This window comes from Cucurbita maxima, unplaced genomic scaffold (genome assembly GCF_002738345.1).
Source record: "Cucurbita maxima cultivar Rimu unplaced genomic scaffold, Cmax_1.0 Cma_Scf00043, whole genome shotgun sequence".
In the NCBI taxonomy this organism is placed as follows: Eukaryota; Viridiplantae; Streptophyta; class Magnoliopsida; order Cucurbitales; family Cucurbitaceae; genus Cucurbita; species Cucurbita maxima.
The window spans coordinates 1,301,884-1,325,516 of record NW_019272059.1 but is presented as its reverse complement, the minus strand read 5'-3'; the positions used below and the strand labels follow the sequence as shown (position 1 = coordinate 1,325,516).

At 36.1% G+C, this 23,633-nt stretch overlaps 4 protein-coding genes across 8 annotated transcripts in view; 2 read left to right on the top strand and 2 right to left on the bottom strand.

The window, feature by feature from the left end:
- The first annotated feature begins 6 nt into the window (after positions 1–6).
- On the top strand, positions 7–588 carry LOC111470066 (pentatricopeptide repeat-containing protein At1g15480, mitochondrial-like). The gene has a single exon (XM_023115540.1). It carries the CDS (start codon positions 7–9, stop codon positions 586–588), a length of 582 nt encoding a protein of 193 aa, XP_022971308.1.
- Positions 589–867: 279 nt separating this feature from the next.
- Positions 868–5,111, bottom strand: LOC111469991 (transcription factor HBP-1b(c38)-like). Its single transcript, XM_023115430.1, has 11 exons — positions 4,486–5,111; positions 3,901–4,001; positions 3,674–3,744; positions 3,374–3,565; positions 2,978–3,055; positions 2,814–2,873; positions 2,501–2,578; positions 2,335–2,386; positions 1,824–2,095; positions 1,492–1,740; positions 868–1,352 (listed from the first exon to the last, which is right to left on the bottom strand). The coding sequence occupies exons 1-11, from the start codon at positions 4,584–4,586 to the stop codon at positions 1,206–1,208; spliced, it is 1,401 nt and encodes a 466-aa protein (XP_022971198.1). The 5' UTR covers positions 4,587–5,111; the 3' UTR covers positions 868–1,205.
- Positions 5,112–7,723: 2,612 nt separating this feature from the next.
- On the bottom strand, positions 7,724–12,809 carry LOC111469988 (amino acid transporter AVT1A-like). Of its 4 annotated transcripts, XM_023115424.1 has the most exons (12): positions 12,462–12,807; positions 11,395–11,678; positions 10,972–11,186; positions 10,649–10,672; positions 10,378–10,558; positions 10,063–10,282; positions 9,850–9,985; positions 9,739–9,758; positions 9,495–9,640; positions 9,156–9,199; positions 8,356–8,418; positions 7,724–7,987 (listed from the first exon to the last, which is right to left on the bottom strand). In XM_023115424.1, exons 1-12 carry the CDS (start codon positions 12,656–12,658, stop codon positions 7,895–7,897), a joined length of 1,623 nt encoding a protein of 540 aa, XP_022971192.1. In that variant the 5' UTR covers positions 12,659–12,807; the 3' UTR covers positions 7,724–7,894. The 4 variants fall into 4 exon arrangements, 3 of the variants coding, with proteins under 3 accessions (XP_022971192.1, XP_022971194.1, XP_022971193.1); XM_023115426.1 differs by lacking the exon at positions 9,739–9,758 and having other exon boundaries at positions 9,495–9,676; positions 9,839–9,985; positions 12,462–12,809; XM_023115425.1 differs by lacking the exon at positions 10,649–10,672 and having other exon boundaries at positions 12,462–12,808.
- Positions 12,810–15,240: 2,431 nt separating this feature from the next.
- Positions 15,241–23,633, top strand: part of LOC111469981 (ferredoxin-dependent glutamate synthase, chloroplastic) — a 19,411-nt gene continuing 11,018 nt past the window's right edge. Inside the window, exons 1-9 of one of the 2 annotated variants that reach the window (XM_023115410.1) lie at positions 15,241–15,793; positions 17,456–17,768; positions 18,536–18,978; positions 19,345–19,476; positions 20,159–20,257; positions 20,671–20,741; positions 21,231–21,327; positions 21,713–21,805; positions 22,852–22,997. In XM_023115410.1, the coding sequence (XP_022971178.1) occupies positions 15,503–15,793; positions 17,456–17,768; positions 18,536–18,978; positions 19,345–19,476; positions 20,159–20,257; positions 20,671–20,741; positions 21,231–21,327; positions 21,713–21,805; positions 22,852–22,997 (1,685 nt within the window). In that variant the 5' untranslated portion in view covers positions 15,241–15,502. Of the gene's footprint in view, positions 15,794–17,455; positions 17,769–18,535; positions 18,979–19,344; positions 19,477–20,158; positions 20,258–20,670; positions 20,742–21,230; positions 21,328–21,712; positions 21,806–22,851; positions 22,998–23,633 lie in introns of those variants that run through there. The other variant, XM_023115411.1, reaches the window with a different exon arrangement.

Below are 23,633 nucleotides of genomic sequence, written 5' to 3'. Positions count from 1 at the left end.
GAATGCATGGCTGCCATTGTTGCATGGGGAAAGCTGAAGAACGTCCAAGAAGCAGAGGAAATTTTTGATAGAGTTTTAAAAACATGGAAGAAGCTTTCCTCGAAACAATACTCTACCATGTTGAAGGTCTATGCAGACAATAAGATGCTGACGAAGGGCAAGGATCTAGTCAAGCAGATGGCAGACAGCGGTTGCCGAATCGGTCCATTAACATGGGATGCAGTTGTGAAACTCTATGTGGAAGCTGGGGAGGTAGAAAAGGCAGATTCTTTCTTGCAGAAGGCAGTCCAGAAAAACCAGATGAAGCCATTGTTTACCTCTTACATGGTTATCCTGGATCAGTATGCAAGGAGGGGTGACGTCCACAATGCAGAGAAAATGTTTCATAGGATGAGACTATCAGGTTACGTGGCTAGATTCAGCCAGTTTCAAGCTCTAATACAGGCATACATTAATGCCAAGGCTCCAGCCTACGGCATGAAAGAGAGAATGAAGGCAGATAATGTGTTTCCAAACAAAGCTTTGGCAGGAAAATTAGCCCAAATCGATGCATTCAGGAAGACAGCAGTGTCGGATTTACTTGACTGAGGAATTTAATTTGATACTTGGGAATGTATAAACTCCTGGGATTTCAACTCTATTTTACAAATCAAGTATTTGTTAGTTAATCTGATGGCTGCGCTTTGAAATTTGACATCAGCATACCTGTCAGGACAAACAGAACTACATAATGGATTGTGCTGCACGTGTTTTACAACATATTTTGTTTGTTCGAATACCCATTATCACCAAGAACACTCTGGTTTTGCAGTAAACTCAAAATGGTTTACTTACTCAAAGAATATTATTTGAAAATAAATTATAATATGATCCCTGGTGTAGGCTGATGTAATACAAATGTAAGTTACAATACAACCTATTTTCCCATTCAGTTCTGTGAAACATCACCTGAAAAGATTATTGTAATAAGCCATACAATATCACCAACCGACACTGAACAACTGAAAATGTGAAAGCTATATATATGTATATATCAATCACAAACTTCACCCTACACCACCATTACTCATCTTCATCCATTGTACAATTCCTATGACAGAAGCAGCTTCATCCAATGAAGCAGTGCAATTCTGTGTGGTCGCACACTTTAAGGCACTTGTTTGATAAATTTGACAGATTAACTAGAGATAACTCCCATGCCCCTTTCACTCTCGTGGCCGTGCAAGCCAGAGAGAGCTTAGAGCTCGAAGGCGGGAGAAGTAGTCGTTTATTGCAAGAAGCGCACGAGCCGATTGACGGGTTGTCAATATGCGATGCATTTGTTGAAGTGTTTGTTGACGAAGATTATCGGCCTGCAAGTTATAGAAAGAGAAGGAAAAATGAAAGTGAGAAAACATGGACAAAGATTTCAACTTTACTTGTTCGTTGCATAAGCAAGGTATAAATGTAACAAGATGGAACAGAGTGACATAAAATATAAAACCAAATTACCTGGCGTAGGAAGCCATCAAGAGTTCCAAGCTTTCCCATTGCCATGGCCATTTGACCCATATAATTAGCCACATTACCTGATGACCCCGACGTAGCAGGCGTGCCACTGGCCAACGTTTCAGCCAAGGATTGCTGCAATGCATCCATTCCTTGTGAGAGAGCATCTTCTGCCTGTTGTGATAATTGTTGCAGGTTGCAGATTTCCGCTACTTGCTGCTCGGTCAAAGGCTCCAATTGGCTTACAAGAAGCTGCATTAACTTCATGTAAGCACCAACCTATAAATGTTTTCTTCCTCTACTTTCATATGCTTACCACCTACATAATTTCTTACCTTTAGGATCTCAGATGAACGGAAGCCACCAATCCACAGGAAACACCGCTCTGCTGGTGTCTTCCACATTCCTGACAAGATGTGGAACACATCAGCTTTGGCTGCAATGCCTTTCAACCTGAAAATATCATCGAACTGTGCAGTCACATTATCAACAACCGTTCGCAGTTCAGTGTCACCCGCGTGTGAATTAACTGCCGCTCTAAGCTCATTTATCAGCCTGTTATGCTCCTCTAACCAACGTGAATATTCTACATCAAATGCTAGTGCACCTACAAACACAAACAAGAAAACATATGACAGTGAATCAAAAAATGTTTAAACACACCCTACGAAGACAAATTCATGACTTTGAATATTGTAAAAAAGTCATTCATATCAAAACCTTATAAATTATCAAGAATGACATTCAACTCATGATGAATTGAGAACAAACGCAGCAGGATAACTCAACAACTGATATGTTAAAAAAGTCACGTGCATAAAATGCTAACTGAAAAGGCTTGAATACCATTTCCACTCATGGAATGAGCTTGGTCTCCAGAACTTGAAATGAAGATACCCTGCATAAATTGTGGTGGAAGATTTAAGTAAAAGCATGCAACTCAGAACTTTCCAACTAAATTGGAAAGATTATGTACTATGATGACCAAGCACAAAAATATAGATAACTCAACCTGCTGACGGGCTCGCTGAAGTTCTTGCTCGAGCTGAGTAAGCTTCAGCCTGCTACTTTCTAGCTGCTGCACATATGCCTATGAAAAGGATGTAAAGTGATAAAGAAATATTATTGAGATTCATAGCATAATATGATCAAACTCGCTGAACATTTCTAAGCAACTAAAAGTCAATATCAGTTATAAAGCACAACAATCTGCAACCATCATTGAAGCCAAATTCTTCAGAAAAGGTACAGCTTGTTTGATACTACATGGATTACAATTTTTAGATAATTAGTAGAAATAGAAATCAATGATAATGGAAGCTTACCTTTTTCCTTAAACGACTTTTTCTAGCAGCTTCACGATTTTGGGCCAGCCTTCGTAAGGTCTGAAAGGGATGTCAAACAACATATTATTTGATTGAACGAGCTCCTATTTATCCATCAACATGTTCAGATAAGAATGTAAAGATATTTCAGTTTAAAATATAACCTTCTGATCTGCTGTTTTTTCCTTCAACTTGTTGTTAGAATCATATGCCATAAGTGAGTTTCCTTGATCTTTGTCAAGCTACAGAAGACAAAAGGACATAAGCTTACCTCCCAAGAACACTAAACAGAAAGATAGACACTATTACTTGTGACGATGAAAATATTCAACACACATATCCCATGTCCTCCCGCACAGCTCACGAGAAGGGAGATGGTGAAAAGAATAAGAACAAGAGTATGTGTACTGTCATCTAGCTGCTCTATTTAATCAATCCTTCAAATTATAATATTGACATCAGGTAAGTTGTATACATTGATCTTTAAACAAAATAAACCAGAAAATCTCCAAAAATGAATCATGTAAAACTAATCTGATAACATACTCCAGGGACTTTACCCTTTGACTTTTGTCATCGTCATCTGTAGAGGAATCAGTTCTTGTGCTCGTATCTGCCACGTTAGACTCTCCCCAGTTTTCACGAGGACCGCTAGATGTAGAAACCAAATTTGGATTTGATTCTTTCTGTAATGGCAACGTTTGAGACCCCATGATAGCAGTTGGCAAATTTACATCAGTGGATACAAGTGTCTGAATTCCATTATGGGGGGATGTTAATTATCATCAAATATAAGTGCAAAGCAAAGCCTAATAAATCTCTATTGAAAAATAAAAAAACGGGAACAGATAAAACAGCACCTTAATTAAAGAACCAAACTGGACGTTGTTCAGAGCTGAACTATTCGCCTTTATCTGATTATACAAAGGATCTAGAGCAAGTACATTTGGTAAAAAAAAATATTAGTAGAAGAAGAACAGAGAAGAGGAGATTCAGCATGCTCTGATTGTGTACTCAATAATGCAAAATCGAGAGTGAAAAAGAGATAAACAGATGACCACTGAAACTACTTCCTAATAACACATACTTCTAGAAAGGTCTACATCTTCTATGTGAAATCCAAGAGTTTGCTCAAGTGTTCTCAAGTCTGAGATCCGAGACGACGGAATAGAGCTTCCCTCTGCACCCCTGAAAATCACAGAGAAAAAGACCATCACAGTGAAAAAAAAAAAAACTCAAACGATAATGCAAAAAGGTGTACAAAAGATCCCAGCAGGGAAGAGGAAATTAAGGAATGCATCAAAACATAACAATGCATCCACAAACTTGTAACTTCTTGAACTCAAGGATGTGAATTGACCAAGAAAATAAGTCATTCAACTAAGGATTTAACTGAAGAGATGAATATGCTAAGACACAGTACAGCATTATATTTCCTTCAATAAAGTTCAGAGATGCTCCAAGTCACATATTCTTAGAACAATTAAACGTACTTATACTTAAGGCAGATGTTCTTGAGAAGCATTGTGAAGTTGATACAAGCAGAAACACTCGCATAAAAAAAAAAAAAAAAAAAAANAGAAACACTCGCAAAAAAAAAAAAAAAAAAAAAAGTACATGTACAGCAGAATTGAATTCAAACAATAAACTGAACAGAGTACTTGAAAGTTACACGGAATTATTGGGTGTGGGCATTGAAGAAACGAAGCTAGGCATCCCGTTCACGGCATTGGTTATATCGTCTGCACCAATCTTCACTGTTCTACTACCCATCAATCACCATCATCATCATCACCAGCACCCCAGCAGCTCCAGTTGAATAAGAAAATTAGAAAAGCAGTGAAGAAGAAGAAGAAGGTCTTGAAATTCTATCAAAATAACTCGGACCCAGTTCCCTAAAACTCCCGAGCAGTTCCTCGATCCAAAGGCGTCAAAAACTTCAGCCGATCAACGGCACGGGTTTCAAGTCATCGAAGAGCTCAAAACAAACAAAACCCAGCAAAACTAAGAAGTGTATCAGAAATCAAATACCACAAAACTGAAATAAGAAAAAAGAAGAATCGCGAGATGGGAGTAGAGTTTTAGAAATGAATCGACGTCCGGAAGGTGGGAAAATGGAAGGAAGAGCGAAAAGAAAACCCTACCCAGAAGGGGGGTGTGGAGGATGAATAGCGAACACTTTTTGACTTTGTGATGGAATTGTTGGGTGAAGTTTTTAAAATGATGGGAAAAGAGGAAAAGTTCGAAGAGGGGCACATTGAATTTAGTGAAGAAAAATGGAATGGCGTTGGTCGAGAAGCGTGACGTTTAGAGCATTCCAAATTGTGGTTCCTACTTTACCTCCTGCTTGGCTCCTTGCGTCCTTTTTCTTTCGAAAACCTTTACTTAATTAATCATAATTGATGCTACCACTTTCTCCCTTTTCCGATTTTTCTATTGCCGATTCTTGTGTAGTGGGTACGCCACCGCCTCCCCCTTCTCTGCTCTAACTTCACCAATAGCAACTGGAGTTGGTCAAAGAGGGAGAAGGGCATTCCTGTGATTTAGAGCAACTACAGGGCCAACCATCAAACGTAGGAAAAAGAAAAAAAAAAACAGTAGCTTTTGTACCGCCGCCTGATTGGAATAGATGGTAGAATTACGCATTTACCCCCTTCCCAGAGCAAAAATCAAAATTGGTACCCTTTTGTGTGTTGGATCGGGGTGAAAGAAAAGTCCTACAAATTAAACCCAACAACTTGGACATGGGCTTTTCATTGGGCTTCTCCACCAAACTCGAGATAAGCCCAACACTTTGACCTTTTGGATCTGAAATTAAACCAATTTTGAGGGCAATAATGAATTAGCTGTGTCGTATATTATATTTTGCATGTGATTCAAGGTCATCGTAACATTATTTATTACACGTTAACAGATTCTCAGCCACAGATCGAATTCACAGATTCCCCAATATCGGTGTCTGCTTTTATTTATGACGTCATTGCAAAACATCGTCCTGACGTCACGATAAAGATGGGTTGTCAGTCCATTATTGGTGGACAGTCACAGCCCCCACGCGACCCGTGAAGCCTTCAACGCACGCGCAAACACATGACCAAATTGACTCTTTTTATTCCACTCCACGCGCTCCTCTTGCGTCTACATCGTCAGTTTTTGTTTTCCTTATCTTTCTTCAACCCTATTGGCTTACCGGTCGTGTCCTTTATTTAATTAATTAATTATTACAATAAGATTATAAGTTTGATTTAAGCAATTTCCACAAAATAAGAAGAAGAAATAAAGATTAGAAATTGTGTTACCCTGAAGTCATTATGTATATATAAGATGCAGGCAGAAGAGAGGTTTGCGTGCCAGAATTTGCCCCCAAACCCTAAAAATGGAATCCAGTTTAGTTGGGAGGGACGTGGAAGAGGGGAGGAAAGAAAGGAGAAGGAAAAGGAAACCCTGTGATCGGAAGAACCAACCTCTCAAAGTTGTGTACATATCCAACCCCATGAGGGTTCGAGCCAGTGCGGCTGAATTTAGAGGCCTGGTTCAAGAACTCACCGGCCAGGATGCGCCTAAGTTTCCTCCTTCCGCCTCCTCGGCCTCGGCGGAGACTCCGGAGACCAATGTTCGAAAGATACAAGACGATGATGATGATGAACAACTCTTACTGCACTGGGCTGCAATGGAGGATTCCAGTGATGATTTTCTTGCGGGGTCGTATGAGAGCTTGGAGGGTATTTTAATGAGGGATATGGTGGACAAATTGGCGGCTTGACTTAAAGTACCTTCATCTCAGGTAATTGTTTATTATCGAGGGTATGTGAAAATAAAGGAATCATCCACATATTATCCGTTAAATTGCATATTTCGTTTTGAGTCTGGTTCACCTACTTTTAATTGAACCTGCAACAAATTTGGTATCAAAGTAACGTATACTATCACCGTCCAAATTTGGTCATATTGTTGTAGTGTTTAGAGATGGCTGGTGTAATTTTTTCCCACAGTAATAGGGTTTAAAATCAATTGTAGAGTAACAAATTGTTTAATATATAATTAAGACAATTAATTTGAATTTTGATCAGTTCTTTTACCCATTTAAAATCACCCTCTACAAATGTTATAATTATGAGAAAGTTTAGAAATTCAATCCTAAATGAATCAACACGTTGGTTAAAACCCTAATTTTGAAAAATAAACTAATTTAAGCTCTATACTCCAATTTTGCCATAAATTCATAATCTTCAAACGTCCTACTCAACTTACAAATACTCCATCAACTCTCATCTCAAACGTAATCTCTTATAGTTAGTTTTGTTTTTTTCAAAATTATAAATTAGTTTAGCGATTGCAAATAAATTATTTTTATACTTTTCCAGATTAATTATGAATGGAGATATCAGAAAATCATGACATACCTTTTGAAAACTCATAATTTTTTTTTTTTTTTTAATTTAGGAAATATTGTCTTTTTGCCGAAGAAAAAGAAAAAAAAACGTCCAAATTTGTGAACCATCCATTCATTGCATGGAGTCTTCAATGACTCCATTGTGCGTACGATGGAGAGAGACTGCTTGGATAATATGTAGCACATAGCATTAAATAAATATCTTCAATTTACACGATATTTAGTTTTATCCATTTTATCATTGTGCTAAAAAATAAAATATTTATTATTATCAGATTTTTCTCACTTCCTTTTCATACCTTAGACTACAAGGGAAAATTTTATAGACATGAAATAAGTCAAATTTGATCAACTTTAATCTCAAAACCTTTGTACCAAATAATTGTAAACATTAATTTGTATGGGGTTGAGGACTTTACTATTTTTGGTGTTTAATGCACAAATAAAAAGAGGGCGCAGACCAAATGGAATGTTTGTGAAGACGAAATCACATAAGAAATAGCTAATCTGAGCAGCATAAGCAACATGAAATCAACATCTTCACCCAATAAAGAGAGCAACACAACAATTAAGCAATAATGGATATGCAATTATTTAGAAGTCAAATGCTTGCATAATGTATGACCTGAGGCTATCGACAGCTACAAGACACGAAGCCTACAGAAAATTTATTCTGACCATATATGTTTCAGTAACTCTGTGCAATCTGTGACACAGAAGAGTATGTTCCAAAGATTGCACTAAGGACACCGAGTCCAATGATAAAACTGCTCCAAGTCATCTGATTTCACGAAGAAGGAGAATAAAGAAACCAAATGAATAAGAAATTACAGATGTTTCATTTAACGTTTTCGGATAGAACATGAATTTTTATAGAGTCAAAGACATTTTCTTAGTTGGTTTTCTTAGTTGAGTGATTAGACTTACGTTAGTTCATCCATGATTCTCTAATGAAGTTTATGTAACTTTCTTAACATTCTATTTGTTTCCTCATGAAATTCACAATATATTGCGTTCATTGTTATTTCTTGGGAAGGGAATACTGGATATAAGAGGACTATCTCCCTACTATTGTAATTCATAAAACTTTATCAAGAAGATTAATTAAAAAAAAAAAGAAAAAAAATAATAGGTTAAAAATATGCATACCTGCATCTTTGAAGCTTCGCCTCCCATGATTTTCAAAAAACATACGGCTGGCACTATTACCGCCTGAATCAAATATCATACAATTAGAAACACATCCATATCCATAAGAAGACAAATGAACAAGCCGAAGTCCAACTCTTAGTAGATTTTGACTGATAACAAACTGGGGCAATTCACCATGGTTCAGCTACCAATAGGCTCTAGAGGAGGGTGAAGGGGAGATGATCGAAGAATGGAAATTAATAGACAATGACATACACAAATTATATTTTTAATTTTCCATCAACCTTTTCACCTATTGCTCAAGTAAATAGGAACGCACTTCAAGTTGAATGTACCCACATCAAAAGAATATATGATTATCCCTTCCTTCGTTCAAGCAAATATTTCGGATACATATTAAAAGTCGGGGCTGATTAGCTATGGAATAAATCTCAGTCAGAGTAAAACAGTGGAAACGTGCTAAATTGACTTGATTATCCCTTGAAGAGCACGATTGGAAGGGGTGGATCTTAATGCTCAGATGAAAAATTAAACTTCTGGAGGACTTATTGGGTACTTAGAGAAATCGAGGGTGAACAAATGAAAGGTTATATTTCTTTATCCCAAAAAATAAATGTTAATGGCAGTTATATAACAAAAGCTACCAACAATTAACAGCTAACAGCCCGCTGGTTGACCATTTAAAATATGACATATTGACAATCATTAGGTACAACTAGCTATGAGCTAAAACGAAGGGCAATGGAGAAACAAGAATACAATCCCATCGAGAAAAGGAACCAACAAAATGCACTTACCAAAAGTATGCTGAGAAGGGAGCCAATCAAAGCCATCACGAGACCTACAATCAAGATAAATGGTAATTTGCTTTTATTTACGCTCAATTCATCTGCCATGTTTGGATGAAGCTACTCATGGAAAGTTAACAATTTGGCTTTACAGCAAGCTGCTTAATCAATGAGTTCCTATCATGAGAATATATGAGCCAACAATTTGGGGGTACTGGATGAAAGTTTGTTTTTGGAGGGTTATCATCATCTATTACGTCAGTGGAAAGGTAATAATCATCCATCATGTTAAGATGACTTACAAAATGAAAGTAAACTAACAACAAAACACTTGAAGAAGACAATTACCAAAAAAGGGCAGAAGGAAGGCCACGCAAACAGAAGAAACAACAAGTGCTGTTCTTAGAAGAATGAAACACCAGAAGCTATTTGAAATTCTACGTGGTAGTAGCTCCTCTATACTTCTTGCCAATGGATTCATCAACAGTGCATATTTGAGCAGTGTCAAGGAAGCAATTTCAATCATTGGTCTAAAGATAAAATATTATGCCACTTGGCTTTCTAAAATGATGCCCCTATCTAAAAAGGATATTTGGTGAATGGATTGATAACCTGTAAGAGAATCAAGATTGCTCAGAAACATTGCAAACCTCACACTGCTTATAAGTTTAGGTGGCAAATAAAAGGACAACATAACACTTACTGTTGTCCACACTGCAACTTTAGAGGTAACAGCATGTTTTGGCATATTCAAAGTTATCTGGGATAATGTATTCTTGCCAAACATGAGAAATCCGATGACTGCAACCCCTCCATAAATTAGACCACACAAAATAAAGCTGCATAAGATAAAAAAAAAATTTAGAAACATCAAGCTAAATGGAAAGTAAAGAGCATTCCAAGCCTTGACATGTACCATATCATTAGTGCCTTGGTGAACTTTGTTTTATCAGCCATGGAATGATAAATATTTGGAAACACGGAATGGCCGGAATAACAAAATCCACACACACCAATTGCAAAAGGAATACCCTTCCAGTTCACTACTTCACCAGTTTGATGAAACCCAATGCTTTCATTTGTACCAAGAAAAATTAAGCACAGCACTATTAAGATGGTTGCAATGACCCCGCCAGCTGAAATCAGCATTAAGAAGACAGTTTCATCTAAATATCCAAATTATCAAGACCAGCATAGATAAGAACTATCAGTGTAATATATGATACATTACCTGACAAGTAGGAGATCACACGGAGGTCTCTCAGCCAAACAGTGGGCAAAACAATCAGTGCGGTTAAAATTCCAAAAAGATGCGTAGAGTCTAATTGAATACTTCCCAAACTCAACGATGTTCCAGGAAATAGATTGGTTAGATTGTCTCCTTCCAAGATAATAAATTCAACACAATAACACTGCAAGTGTAGAGAACATCAAGTTTAGCAAATTGAAATATCTTTCTGCTTGAAAAGAAAACGTTGAAGATAGATTAGAGATTCACTTACATATAGTTCCAAATATAAAATGATCTGCATCAAAATTCCAGAATCATAACATTAACAATTCTTCTAGAAAAAAATCATCAATTATGCATGCATCACTAGAACTAAAGTAATTCTGAAAAGAAATATGAATCTAAATGAAAATCTAACTCACAAAGTTTGTAGTCATGGCAGAAAAAAGTTCAATGCAGATGCATGCTACCAACATTGATATTTCATATGCACCTAACAACAGAGTAACAAATTTGGACACTAGTGTACACCTCGGGACAAAGAAAGCACTAGGATATATGTGAAAAACATGAATAATGAGAAAGTAAACTCACAGACACAAAAAGACGTCCAAATTTTCCATAGGCAGCTTCTCCTAAATCTGGGTACGTTATGACTCCCTCTTTCTTCTCGAAGCAGTGCATCATAAGTGTGGTTGTGTAACAACAAACAATGCCAAAAAGAACCAGCACTACCAAACTGGCCCAGCCAGCTTCTTTTACAATGTAAGGTGTGGAGAGAAGTCCTACACCAGCTAATACATTGATTCCTGTCTCAGAGTGCACATGAACAAAAAAAAAATATATATATATATGTTATTATACATTACATAGTTGTAAAAAATTTGTAAAATCACAGAGCTGCGTTGCTTTTCACAATTATTAACATTTTCATCAGAAGGAAATATCACACAAGGAGCACTTTCTCAGAGAAAACGTATAGGCGAAAAAGCCAAAGCAACAGAAAACATAGGCTACCATTGAAGATGGTCTGTGTGAAGCTGCACCCATGACCAATAGGTAATTCACCAGTCAGTTGCTTTGGAAATGAGGCTCTTTCTGACCTTAATGATGGCATTCTTGAGATCTTATCCATATCCTCATTTTGATCAGAGCCACCGTAGTCAGATAACAAAGGAGCTTTTCCATCCATGTCTAAACTACTTTTACTAAGATTCTGCCAGCTTGTTTGCAATATACTTGGAACACGGAACATTCCAAAATTTGGTGAAGCCATGATTGTATAAGAATCCGTCGTCTCCCTGGCAAAGGAAAAAAAATGCAAGATAAACAACAGCACCCAAGCACCAGCTGCTCAAAAGTTGAAACTCGTGAGAAATTCACTTAAAAATATATGTTAATGATCAAAATAAATGGCCCCCAACACCAGAGTAATCAATAATTTGGTCCTCTTCCGAAAATGTTTCAGTTCGAAGTGAATCATAACTAACAAAAAGAAGACTCTACAACTAAGCATCAGCTTGATTATCAACAGATATCTTAGACTGACTAACAAATATATTTGTTAGTCATAAGAACTGATCCTGCAAATTTCAGAACCTAAGAACGCGGAACAAAGAAATATGAAAAACAAAAATTCATGAATGGACTGCAGAGGAACGGGTGAACAGAACTAAGCCATAGAAGCTAAAGCAACCGGTTCGGCAAGTTTTTTCTTCTCATTAGTCATTCATTATTCGCAAAACCAGAAAACCGAATACATGGAGACAGTCCCCTGTTGGCTGTCGATCAAACTGAACTTCACAGAAACGAGCCAATGAAAATATAAACAACCCTCAATCGAAGAAACTCTACCATATACAACAGAAATCAAAAGCAAATGAACAACAACTCAAACAACCAAAATTCTGTCTAGATTTCAGATAGCCAAAACCATAAGAGTGTGTTCTAATTCAACCGCCGAGATAATAAAGTATACAACAAAAACAAAAAGAAAATCCACAGAAGTTGTAAAAGTGCAACCAATAGATAGAAAAACCAGTACACATAGAAAGAAACACAGAACGAAGGCGAAGTGGATCGACCTGTAACTCTGAGGCCACTGCTGAGAAGTGAAAGTGGAGTTCCGAGGTCCGAGGCCGTTCGGAGAGTCGTCGCCATCGCTGAAGCCGCTGTTGCTGCGATCCTCCTCCATGTTCTTGGTGACCTCAATGTCATCGTCGGCATCATCGTCTTGGTCGAAAAAGAACTGGGAGTCGGCATCGTTGCTCTTCAGGGGCATGGCGGGAAGGGGAAGGAGAACAGAGTAGAAGATGGGCGCAGAATGGGGATTTCTGGGGAATGACTGGTGAGCCGTAGGATTGATATTTGTTTGGATGTTGCGTTTTGATTTACTAGCGGCAGTGGGATGAGAATGCCATAAATTACCACATTCTTCCGGTGGTCACGGGAGTTAAATTTCCGACGTCTGGAGTTGTAGGAAGGCGTTTCCTTTATGGTACCTGCCGACGTGTCGAACGACTAGACAATGACAAGGACAGTTCATCTTCCTTTCTCCGGTGTTCATCCCCCAACCAATTGTCCTATTCTCCCACTTTTTCGTACTTCCATGATTTTCTGTTCTTTCTTTTAAAGATAAAAATTAAAACTTACATCTCCTTCATTGATTGAAGGGGATAAGAACAAAAGTTTTCATTCCTTTTCACCATATTTATCAGCCAAAAATTATTGTCAACAAAATCTTAATGAATTAATAGGTTTAAATTTGTATTTCAAATATTACAACTGACATGGTCACCCAAGAAGGAGGGTGTGCGATGGTCGCAAAGAGTTGTGGCCGGCGATGCCTAATAACATATATAACAGTTCAAGCCCATCATTAATGAATATTGTCTTTTTTGAATTTTCTCTCGAGATTTTCAAACCCTTATAAACCAAGGTTTCATTTCTCTCTCTAACAGATCCGAAATTTCATGTAAATAATCGAGATAAATTGAAGGGTTAATTGTATTTTTCGAAATCGAAAAATTTATAGAAAATTTTCACCCTATTTGTCTTTGTAAGCTCTTCAAACAAGTGGGTCCTACTATCGTTCTAAAGCTAAAATACAAATACAAGAATATGCTAGATTTCATTATTGATTCATTGCATCCATGATGTGTGTGAAAAATACAAAATAAATTTTAATTCGATTTTCATATCTTTATGTCACAAATTTCAAACCGAACCAGGTATGACATTTTAATATATCACTCTCATATTACCTAATCGGGTGAATTTAAGTCTAACTTTATTCTCATCAATAACCAACCATAAAACCATATTATAAATTTTTTGCATCAACCTTTTTCTATAATAGTTAAACTAATTTAATTATTTAATTAACACGTGTCTTTTTTACAAACAATTAATTTAAATTTAAAATATAGATAAATAGAGTACTTAGATTGATTCTAATCTTTTAACCAATACATTATTACTACTTTAACCACCTGTGTGTATTGATATGTAAGAATTGTCTTTTCACATTCATGAGACACCAATGAATTCTATAATCTCATCATAAAATTTGCACTAAAACACCAAATCTTTACAGGTACCTTATTTGCAATATGTCGTCGAGCTATTAGAACCCTCGTATAACTAAATATTTTAGAACCGTTAAAAGTTGATCGGTTCTTGTACTCTGTGATCTACCATCTTCCTATTTAGATTGGGAAAGAACAGCTTAGCTTGAGTTCAATAAGGGAAGTAGAGAAAACGAGTACAACTTCAAAACAAACCGGTTGGATAACATGGAAAATGATATAAGATGGGCGCTAGACATTATTTTATTTTAATGGTAGGATAATAATTAATTTTTATCAATAAAAGTAAAATAAGAAATAAGAAATAAAAGATTTAGGGCGTATAAATAGAAACACAAACTAAAAAGTTTTTAGAAAAATCATTTTAAAATTGGAAAAGAGAGACCTTTGAAGTGTTGAAAAGGTGAATGAATCCTTTTCAAAGGTTTGATATGATTGGGCCTCAATTTATATGGTCTATGTTGGTTGGTTCTTGGGGCCTAATCTAATCTCCTCATCCACCAACATCATCCACACGCATCTATTATCTTCTAAATAAAATATATACATGCCACAAGATCAAAATTTGTACTCTCTAAAATTTGTGTTTCATCTTCTTCCTCTTCTCCAGATTCCGCGTCGAATTACTTAAAATGCTTGTTTATATCAAGGATGCAATAGAGTCAATAGGACACACATACAATTATAATCGCACGCGGAGAAATGGTTCACCAACTCCTCCTTATAAATGAGTAATTTCATTGGAAAAATAAATAAATAAAAAATTGTATAATTATGTCATCATTCTGCCACGCTTGTTTATTATAATCCAAGTTATTTTAATTGGAGTGGATCTGAAGCCAATAAAATTCATATTTTTAATCTTATTTTAGTGAAAGTAACGTGGAGATAGAAATAAATAAATAAATAAAAGGGTGTTTTATGGGGAGGAAGACGTCAATGATAGCACATGATTAGTTGAAAAAAATTTAATTTATTAATAAAATTACATTTCTTTTAATAAGTTATGATGGGAGAGTTTGTGCAAATACTTGAGATTACAGAAAGCGACAAGAAGACAGTTGAAAAAAAGAAAGAAAATAAAAAATAAAAAATATGAAATGGTCTTTCCAAATCTGCTGATTAAATAATCATATATTATATTTTTAGGTGACATCTTCATTTTTTGTTACTAAAATTGAAAGTTTATTTTTGTTTTAAAATTTTAATATTTGGAAATAAAAGTCAAGAATGGGAGGTGAGTGAAAGTGGAAGAAAGAGAATACAAGTTAGTGTTGGAGAGTGGAGAGGGGGGAGTGAAAGGGAGAGGCAGGCCACACCGACCAACGATTCTAAACATCAACTACAAGTAGAAGAAGACGAAGTTGGGAGAGATCAAAAAACCGCCACTCACTCACTATTGTAGTCGCTACTGCTTGCTATCAGCTGAGGCGCGGGTGGCTCCCAACGTTTCTCCTCTTCTCCTTATCCCATTTCTCTCTTACTCCTCACATCCATAATCCCCCCATTATCCTCCTCCTCCTCCTCCTCCTTCTCCCATGGCGCTTCCCTCTGTTTCCTCCTCCATTTCCCGCCTCACCCCTCCCTCCCCCCTTCTCTCCCACAATCACACTCTTTCCCTTCTTGATTTCATCGCTACTCATGGCACCTCCAAGAGGATCGCCCGGAAGTCCCTCTCCTATTCCCATTCCTCTTCCCTGCTGCCTATTCGGACTTTTCGCCACCTGGGTTCCAGCCACTCTTCCTCCTCGATCAAGGCGCGTCTTCATCTTCCACGTGCTGCTTCAGCTGTGGATACCTCCGATGCTCCTCCCCAACACCAACCTAAGGTTTGTGTTTCATGTTTTTTCGCCACTCTATTTCTTTTGCTCGTCACTCTTGCCTTTTGGTTTGTTTGCTTGAAAGCACGTTTTGGTGGTTGGGTTGAAGTTTGTCGAGCTTAATTATGATTTTTTCTTTCACTAAATATTGGGAAACGTTACTAGTTCCTGTATATAGGAGTTCGAAATAACAACCATGTTTTATTTTACTGATAACAATTGTGATGATTCAATGGGGAAGATGATCAATGCTTTTCTGTGGTGTTTGTGGGGGCGGTCTTGGACTCTTGGGATGCAATGTAAAGTAGCGACTATTGTCCTACGGTTACTTCTACTTCTTCCTAAGATCACTGAACTACCTTATCATTTACTTGTTCCTGAGATCATTAAACTACCAAACTACCTATCACTGTACCTTTTTCAAGCTGGAACAGTAAACTACGTCTCATCTCATGCATATACCCAAAAAACTACCTCGCTTTGAAACAATAACTACGTGTTACTATGCCTTTTCAGGCTAGAACAGTAAAACTACCTGTCACTACGCCACCGATAGTACTTCAGTAGTATGCCCTCTATGGGTGACAACTAAGCCATGTGTAACAAGTAGACCCTAACCCGTGTTGGTTGGGGTTGTGCCCTATCCATCCCTACAAGGTACCTCGTCAACCCAAGGAGGAACTCATGATTAGGTAGCAGGACCAAAATACGTGAAATAGTAACTCATGGTCTATGGATACCACAACTAGCACTCTATGGCATATACTGATAGTCCAACACATAACTGAGCAATAACGGACTATTCAAATCCTAAATCATGCATAGTAAACGTATAAAGGTATACATGCTCGTCATTCTCATTAAGTGATAATAATCTAACCTCAACATACTGGAAAGCATAGAAGCTTAATGATCTATCAGAGTTCACAATCATGCGTGTGGAAGCTATATAATTGTAAATAGAACTAAGTGTAACTGACACTTCCTTGTAGTTTTTTTTTTTTTTTTTTTTTTTTTTTTTTTTTTTTTTTTTTTTTTTCAATTATAAGGTACATTTCTAATTTTTGGTCGTTTTTGATCTTTGATAGGGTTAGAGCAATGAGTCTTAAATCGTGAAGCACAATAGTCCTTTAGGCTGCAGCATGAAGCACGCGTTATTTTTTCTGAAGTGCACAATAGAAAATGAAAATAAATTTAAAAGATATGAAGATGTATAGCATCTTGAATAGTAAGATAATAAAAAATTGAAGTAATGAGGGCATTTTGAGAGCTATTTTTAAATCACTGGTTCGAGTAAACTTTTTCTAAACTCAGACAACTCTTCTTCTTTCTTCTTTTTTCTTCCTAATCAATCAATCTCAACAAGAAGCAACAAAATTTGATTAGTTGAATCTCCAAAAAAATAATTAGTTTGAATAAAGTTTTCCTTCCCCCTTTTACTTTTTATTTTGTTTAAAATTTTCTTTACGTCATTGTAATTTTTCCTGATAAAAAGATAGACAAGGTGCGCAAAAATTATTTTCTGTATTCTCTGTACAAGTTAACACAATTTTCTTCTGAACTAGTTTAAGCTTCCTTAGAATGTCATACTTTTGAAAATCATTGTATGTTAGCGTGTAACCAAATCATTTAGTAATACCGGTATAGATGATGTAATTTGATGCTGAACAGGTTGCAAATTTGGATGACATAATATCAGAAAGAGGAGCATGTGGAGTTGGATTTGTTGCCAACTTGGAAAACAAAGCATCCCATAAGATTATCCAGGATGCTCTTACAGCACTCAGCTGTATGGAACACCGTGGTGGATGTGGAGCTGATAATGATTCTGGTGATGGTTCAGGGTTAATGACTTCCATCCCATGGGATCTTTTTGATAATTGGGCCAACGAGCAGGGGATTCCTTCATTTGATAAGTTGCATGCTGGCGTTGGCATGGTTTTTCTCCCCAAAGATGATGATCATATTAAAGAGGCAAAAGAAGGTGATTGTTCGGTTATAATTGATCTAGTTGAACCAGATTAATTGTTTCTTTCTGTTTATTATTGTTACCATTTTTACTAAAGTGCTTCTTTTTTTTTTTTTTTTTGACAATTAACAAACATTTTCGTTGAGATTTGAGAAGTTCCAATTGATCAACTTTTGTTCAAACTCTTGAACTCAGTGTTATTGTTTTGTTTTAACTTTACGCTACAAAATGTTTTGTATTTGTATCGGGTTTGATTCCGATATTTATAGTTCAAAACAATTTTTGATTTTTTCCTTTGGTAAACCATGGCAGATGTAGGATGAATCGATGATGAAACGATTATTGATATGATCGGTGGACTTTAGTTAGCCTTTTCCTTTCACGATCTGTCTGTCTCTTCATGAGGTTCCATCCGTGAAGAACTATAATGTGAATGCATTTTCTACCATAATTTCCCCCGATTGTTTCTTTTTGTACATGGATTTTTGAGAGTTACATTGACATGTTTTTTTGTTTTTTTGTTTTATATATATATTTATATTTAGTTTTGTGCACCTTTCACATGTAATAGTAGCATCAATATTTTTTAAAGTTTGAGGTGCACAACAACCTTAAAGCTGAAGTGCGAGGTGCNAAAAAAAAAAAAAAAAAAAAAAAAAAAAAAAAAAAAAAAAACCAAAAACCTGGCTCTTTTTTCATTTTTGTGAATGCGAATATTGTAATTGAATTCTTAATTTTATTGCTCGTGTAATTAGATGAAACTATTAATACTTGTTTTGTAGTTATTTCAAGTATCTTTAGACAAGAAGGTCTTGAGGTGCTTGGTTGGAGGACTGTTCCTGTGAAAGCTTCCGTGGTTGGTATAAATGCGAAGAAGACCATGCCTAACATTGAGCAGGTATTCGTCCGCGTAGTTAAAGAAGAGAATGTGGACGACATTGAACGAGAACTTTACATTTGTAGGAAATTGATTGAAAGAGAAGCAAACTCTAAGAGTTGGGGAAGTGAGCTATATTTCTGTTCTTTGTCGAATCAAACTATAGTTTACAAGGGAATGCTTCGCTCAGAGGTTCTTGGATTATTTTATGATGACCTTCAGAATGATCTCTATAGATCCCCCTTTGCAATTTATCATCGAAGATATAGTACAAATACTAGTCCTCGATGGCCTCTTGCCCAACCAATGAGGTTACTGGGTCATAATGGAGAGATCAACACGATACAGGTAGTTCTTGTTTATTTTTTTTTTCGAGGTTCTACTATTTGTCTCTAATCTTATGCTGTTAGAGAGTTTATGCTATCGTTTTTTATGAGAACGGAAACAGGTTTCATTGAGGAATAAAATAAGGGAGTAAAAATTCCAAACACCTATTGGTGGACTACGTGAATGTTCTCCAATTGAAGATTGTAGAAGAAAGACTGCAATCAATAGGACGGTGTTTGCATTTACACCAAAATAAAGCATGAAAGAGAATTAAATCCATAAAACAATCAGAAGTAGAGAAAGTTTCCTCGAAGATTCTTACACTGTTAAAATGAAAAATGTAAAACAATCAAAATACTTTTAAGCTAACTATTAATTGTTAATCAGGGGAACTTAAACTGGATGCAATCTCGAGAAGCATCCTTAAAGTCATCAGTATGGCGGGATCGTGAAAATGAAATTCGTCCATTTGGCAACTCAAAGGCATCAGATTCAGCAAATCTTGATAGTGCGGCTGAAGTAAGAATATACATTATTGGTTAAAATGCATATCCAGGGAAATGGACAATATTTATTGTCTTATGTTTGATTTGGTTATTTGCTATTTTGAACACATATTACTGGTAACTTTGCACGCTTGTGTATTTTATTTAAATGCTTCAATAATTGCAAATTTGTGTCGAGTGTCATGAAAGTGGTCAATTGTTTAATTTGTTTCTTCATCTGACTGGAAGGGATTTGAAAGGGTATTATAATAAAATTCAATTTTGTTCTAGTTACATTTTACCTGGACTTCTATGGGAGATGGGAGGTTATTCATGTCTTGGTGAGGTGGGCTTTGCTCCGGTTGAGATAAAATTAAATTGATAAATATTAAGTGGGTAAACTTATTTATTTTGTGTAATATTGTTTTAAGGTTGTTTCTTGGCCACAAAAAATATTGATGAAAGGTCAGATTTTTTTAGTTTTTGGTATTTTGTTTATCTTTATGTTTTTTTGGGCTACTTATAATGTAAATTGTATTTCTGTGCAAGTGGGTGCCTTGTTCTGTTATACCTTATTGTCACTTTTATCGATATTTCTGCATTTCCTTAAATAATTGGTATGTTTCTCTTGAAGCCTGAAAGATAGATAAACTCTACTGGTTTATATATTCATCGTCATTTTCCTATATTTGACTAGTGATTTTCTACTTTTTTAGTTGTTAATAAGAAGTGGCCGTGCTCCTGAGGAGGCTCTCATGATCCTTGTTCCTGAGGCTTACAAGAACCATCCTACACTGACGATCAAATATCCTGAGGTACCATAGCTTTTGACCTAATCACTTTGCCATTCCATCTCTTTCTCCCTTCTTCCCTGTAATGTACTGTTTGCACACATTCCATACACCAAATTGAATCATAGAACGCTCTATCCATAAAATTAAGTTTATGGTACAAGTTAGATTCCATGAGGGTTTGGCTACTTTGGTTCTTTTCCTTGGGTTGGATTTCTATTCCATGGACTACATTTTCCCATTATGTTTCTATGTGCTTCTGTAAGTATGCATTCTTAATAGGTGTTTTTTTTTCCTTGTTTTTTTTTTCCCGTTGCCTTTTTGTATAATTTTAACTTAATTTTTTAACTATCCTTTTCACCTATCATATTAGTTGCCTAATCAGATCAAAATTTCACTGGAGATGATTTTTTGTTGCTTTTTGAACGTTCTCTTAGGTTGTTGACTTTTATGACTATTACAAAGGTCAAATGGAGGCTTGGGATGGACCTGCTTTATTGTTGTTCAGGTAATATCCAAAAATGGTTTCCATTATGTGTTGGTAGTTATGGTAATAAGAAGTGAGTGAATAAATTCAGTCCCGCCTTGTAGTCTAAGTTTTTTATGTTAATGCTAATTCAACATAGATGTATCCAAAAAATGGTTTCCATTGCTTTAATGTTTGCAAGTTACCAAAATTCTTAGGTATCATTTGGGAGGTCTGGTATGAATGGAATCAAATGAAAATTGTTTTGGATTGGAATGAGAGGGTGGATATTGTCGAACTTCATGCTTCTTGGCGTGCTTTATTCAGTTTCTTTTACAATTACCCTTGTAACATGATTAACTATAGTTGGGAGGCTTTCTTCTAACTCTTTTGATAGGCTGAAGATATGATTATTTTAATTATTCTTTTTAAATGTGAGGCATTGTCGAACATTTCCCCTTTTAGGTTCCAACTTTATACATATCAATGGAAGCATGTCCGATTGTTGTTATTGCATTTGATATTGTGCAGTGATGGAAAAACAGTCGGTGCCTGTCTTGACCGTAATGGATTGCGCCCAGCTCGGTATTGGAGGACATCAGATAATTTTGTTTATGTTGCATCGGAGGTGTGTTCATGTTCTATTTGTTTTATTTGCACAACTTTTAGACGTCAGGTTTCAATAGTTAAAACCAATTTCAGTATGATTAGATGTATGTTCCGTCCTGTTACTTGGCCTTGACGACAACCACATAATTTGGTTGTTTGGTAGTTTCGTTGATGTTTTGATAGAATCTGATTTGAAAGGTCATGTTATCTCATTGAAGGTCATACTGTTTCATGTATTCATTTTTTAGTTCATCCCACTGTGCATGGACATCTTAGTTGCCGAATCCAATCACTTCTCATATTCTATTAGGCATTTTCTTTGTGAAATAGTGAGAAGAACATGTTCAGATTTGAAGGCACCATTGCTATTTCAACTTTGTATTGACTGCCGTCTTCTTTATCAGGTTGGCGTCTTACCAATGGATGAGTCTAAAGTTACAATGAAAGGCCGTCTTGGTCCAGGAATGATGATTACTGCTGATTTGCAGACTGGACAGGTTCGTTTTGAATTTCTTGTTGGTTTTAATTTTTGCATTCAGAGTATAGTTGCGAGGTTTTGTTTGTGAGTTGTGGCCATGTTTGTCCAGTGGTGTAGGATAAGAACAGCCAGACCTAGTTATTTCGTTGTACAGCAATTATCATGTTTAATATGTTAGCTTTCTTAAATTATGATTATTAATATCATTTTTTTTAACAAGAATCATGCTTTCTTAAAAATGTTCAAAGGCAATAAGCCGCCCTCATAGGGAGTGGGAGAAAGGGAAAAATACAAGAATACAAAAAATAAAATCAAACTAATGAGAGAAAATCAAAGCCTTCCATTCATACACATATAGCTAGGAGAATAAGGAGTGCCCAAATCAGAAAGAGAGCGCCTTGGTTTTCCTTTGACAATTTTTTCATGCTTCTAATACCTTACTTTACAGAAGTAATAACTTCACCTCCACTAGATAGCGAGGACAAAGATTTTTGGTTTCAATATCATTGCGGTCTTGTATTTTGGTGTCCAAATTTTGTTCCCGTACTTTCAGTAAAGGCCATCCTCATTTGTTTTTTTCCTTACTGTATCCTAACTTAATCAAGCATCTAAAATCTCTCTCCTTATAGAAGAATACACTTCTTCACTCCTGAATGAACACCAATGAAAGTGAGATTCTACTACAGTCAACACCTTCCAATCTCCCTCCTCCTTCCCCCTCCGATTTCCAGTCCCTAACTAAATCTGTCTCCCGGATCTACCAACCCCTAAAGCACCAACCTGGAATCCAATACATTCTTTCTTTCTCCTCTCCTTAAACTTATCGTTCTTCTACTTTTTCTTGCGCACAGAGGAATTCACCCCAAATAAATAACTGATGAAGAATAGTTTTTGAATTGATGATCTCCTTTGGAAGACTATATGAAGAACCAACAATACATTTTATCATATCATAACCATCTCCTGATGAGGAGCACTTTTTTTTTCTCTCACTAAAATCTCTATTGTTTCTTTGATCCCAAACTCCCAATGTAACACTTCTATTGAAATGATTTCAATTTGCAGGTCTTTGAGAATACTGAAGTTAAAAAACGTGTAGCTTTGTCACATCCGTATGGAAAGTGGATTGAGGAAAATATGCGCTCATTGAAGCCTCAAAATTTTCTTGCATCAACAGTATTGGATACTGATAAATTGCTGAGAAGCCAGCAGTAAGTTTCTTTTCGATGTCTCTTTTAAGATGTTTTATACATATTGTATAGCATGTCTTGTAAATAACATCTGTAAAGAAATTTTTATTTACTGATCCTTGTACTGGAATCTAGATGAACTCTATGGTTTTCTAATAGTCTTCCAAAAGTTTAACTTTCTAGATTAATGTGGAAATGTACGAGTTGTTAAGCATGCCTCTCTACAGGGCATAATTTGGGCAATTGGCCACTGTAAGATATTGGCCTTCTTCTTGGGGTAATCCTTCTACTATTGGCAGCTTGTAATTGGTAAGATTTGATAGGTTAGATGGGATTTATTTAGTGTTTGATTTTGTTCCTCTGGTTGGACTATCTTTTTGTAGGCCCATATGTGTTCTCTCATTTTTCTTATAGAAAAAAGCTAGGTTAGAATAGGAATATTGGAATAAAAAAAATTCTACATGGAGAGAGGTTTGAAGGAAACTAAATCTACAATGTATGTTGTAGAATTTTTACTTCCTTGATGTAATTCTTGTTGCTCTTTTTCATGCTCATCTTTGTATGGCTTAGGGTTCTCTGAGTTCATCCACGAGTTCAGAGTTCTCAAGTCCTATACTTTTTTACGCCTACCAATTTTGTATTTTTTTTTTTTTTTGG

Bases quoted from the DNA above. Each gene is read 5' to 3' on its own strand.
- LOC111470066 (XM_023115540.1), top strand. From the start codon at position 7: ATGGCTGCCATTGTTGCATGGGGAAAGCTGAAGAACGTCCAAGAAGCA.
- LOC111469991 (XM_023115430.1), bottom strand. From the start codon at position 4,586: ATGGGTAGTAGAACAGTGAAGATTGGTGCAGACGATATAACCAATGCC. The intron at 2,387-2,500 runs GTTGAGTTATCT...CAATTTATGCAG, and splicing joins TTCAGCGAGCCCGTCAGCAG to GGTATCTTCATTTCAAGTTC. The intron at 2,096-2,334 runs GTATTCAAGCCT...TTGTGTTTGTAG, and splicing joins TCATTCCATGAGTGGAAATG to GTGCACTAGCATTTGATGTA.
- LOC111469988 (XM_023115426.1), bottom strand. From the start codon at position 12,658: ATGCCCCTGAAGAGCAACGATGCCGACTCCCAGTTCTTTTTCGACCAA. The intron at 10,673-10,971 runs GTGAGTTTACTT...ATTTTGATGCAG, and splicing joins TTGGACGTCTTTTTGTGTCT to ATCATTTTATATTTGGAACT. The intron at 10,283-10,377 runs GTAATGTATCAT...TGCTGATTTCAG, and splicing joins TGTGATCTCCTACTTGTCAG to CTGGCGGGGTCATTGCAACC.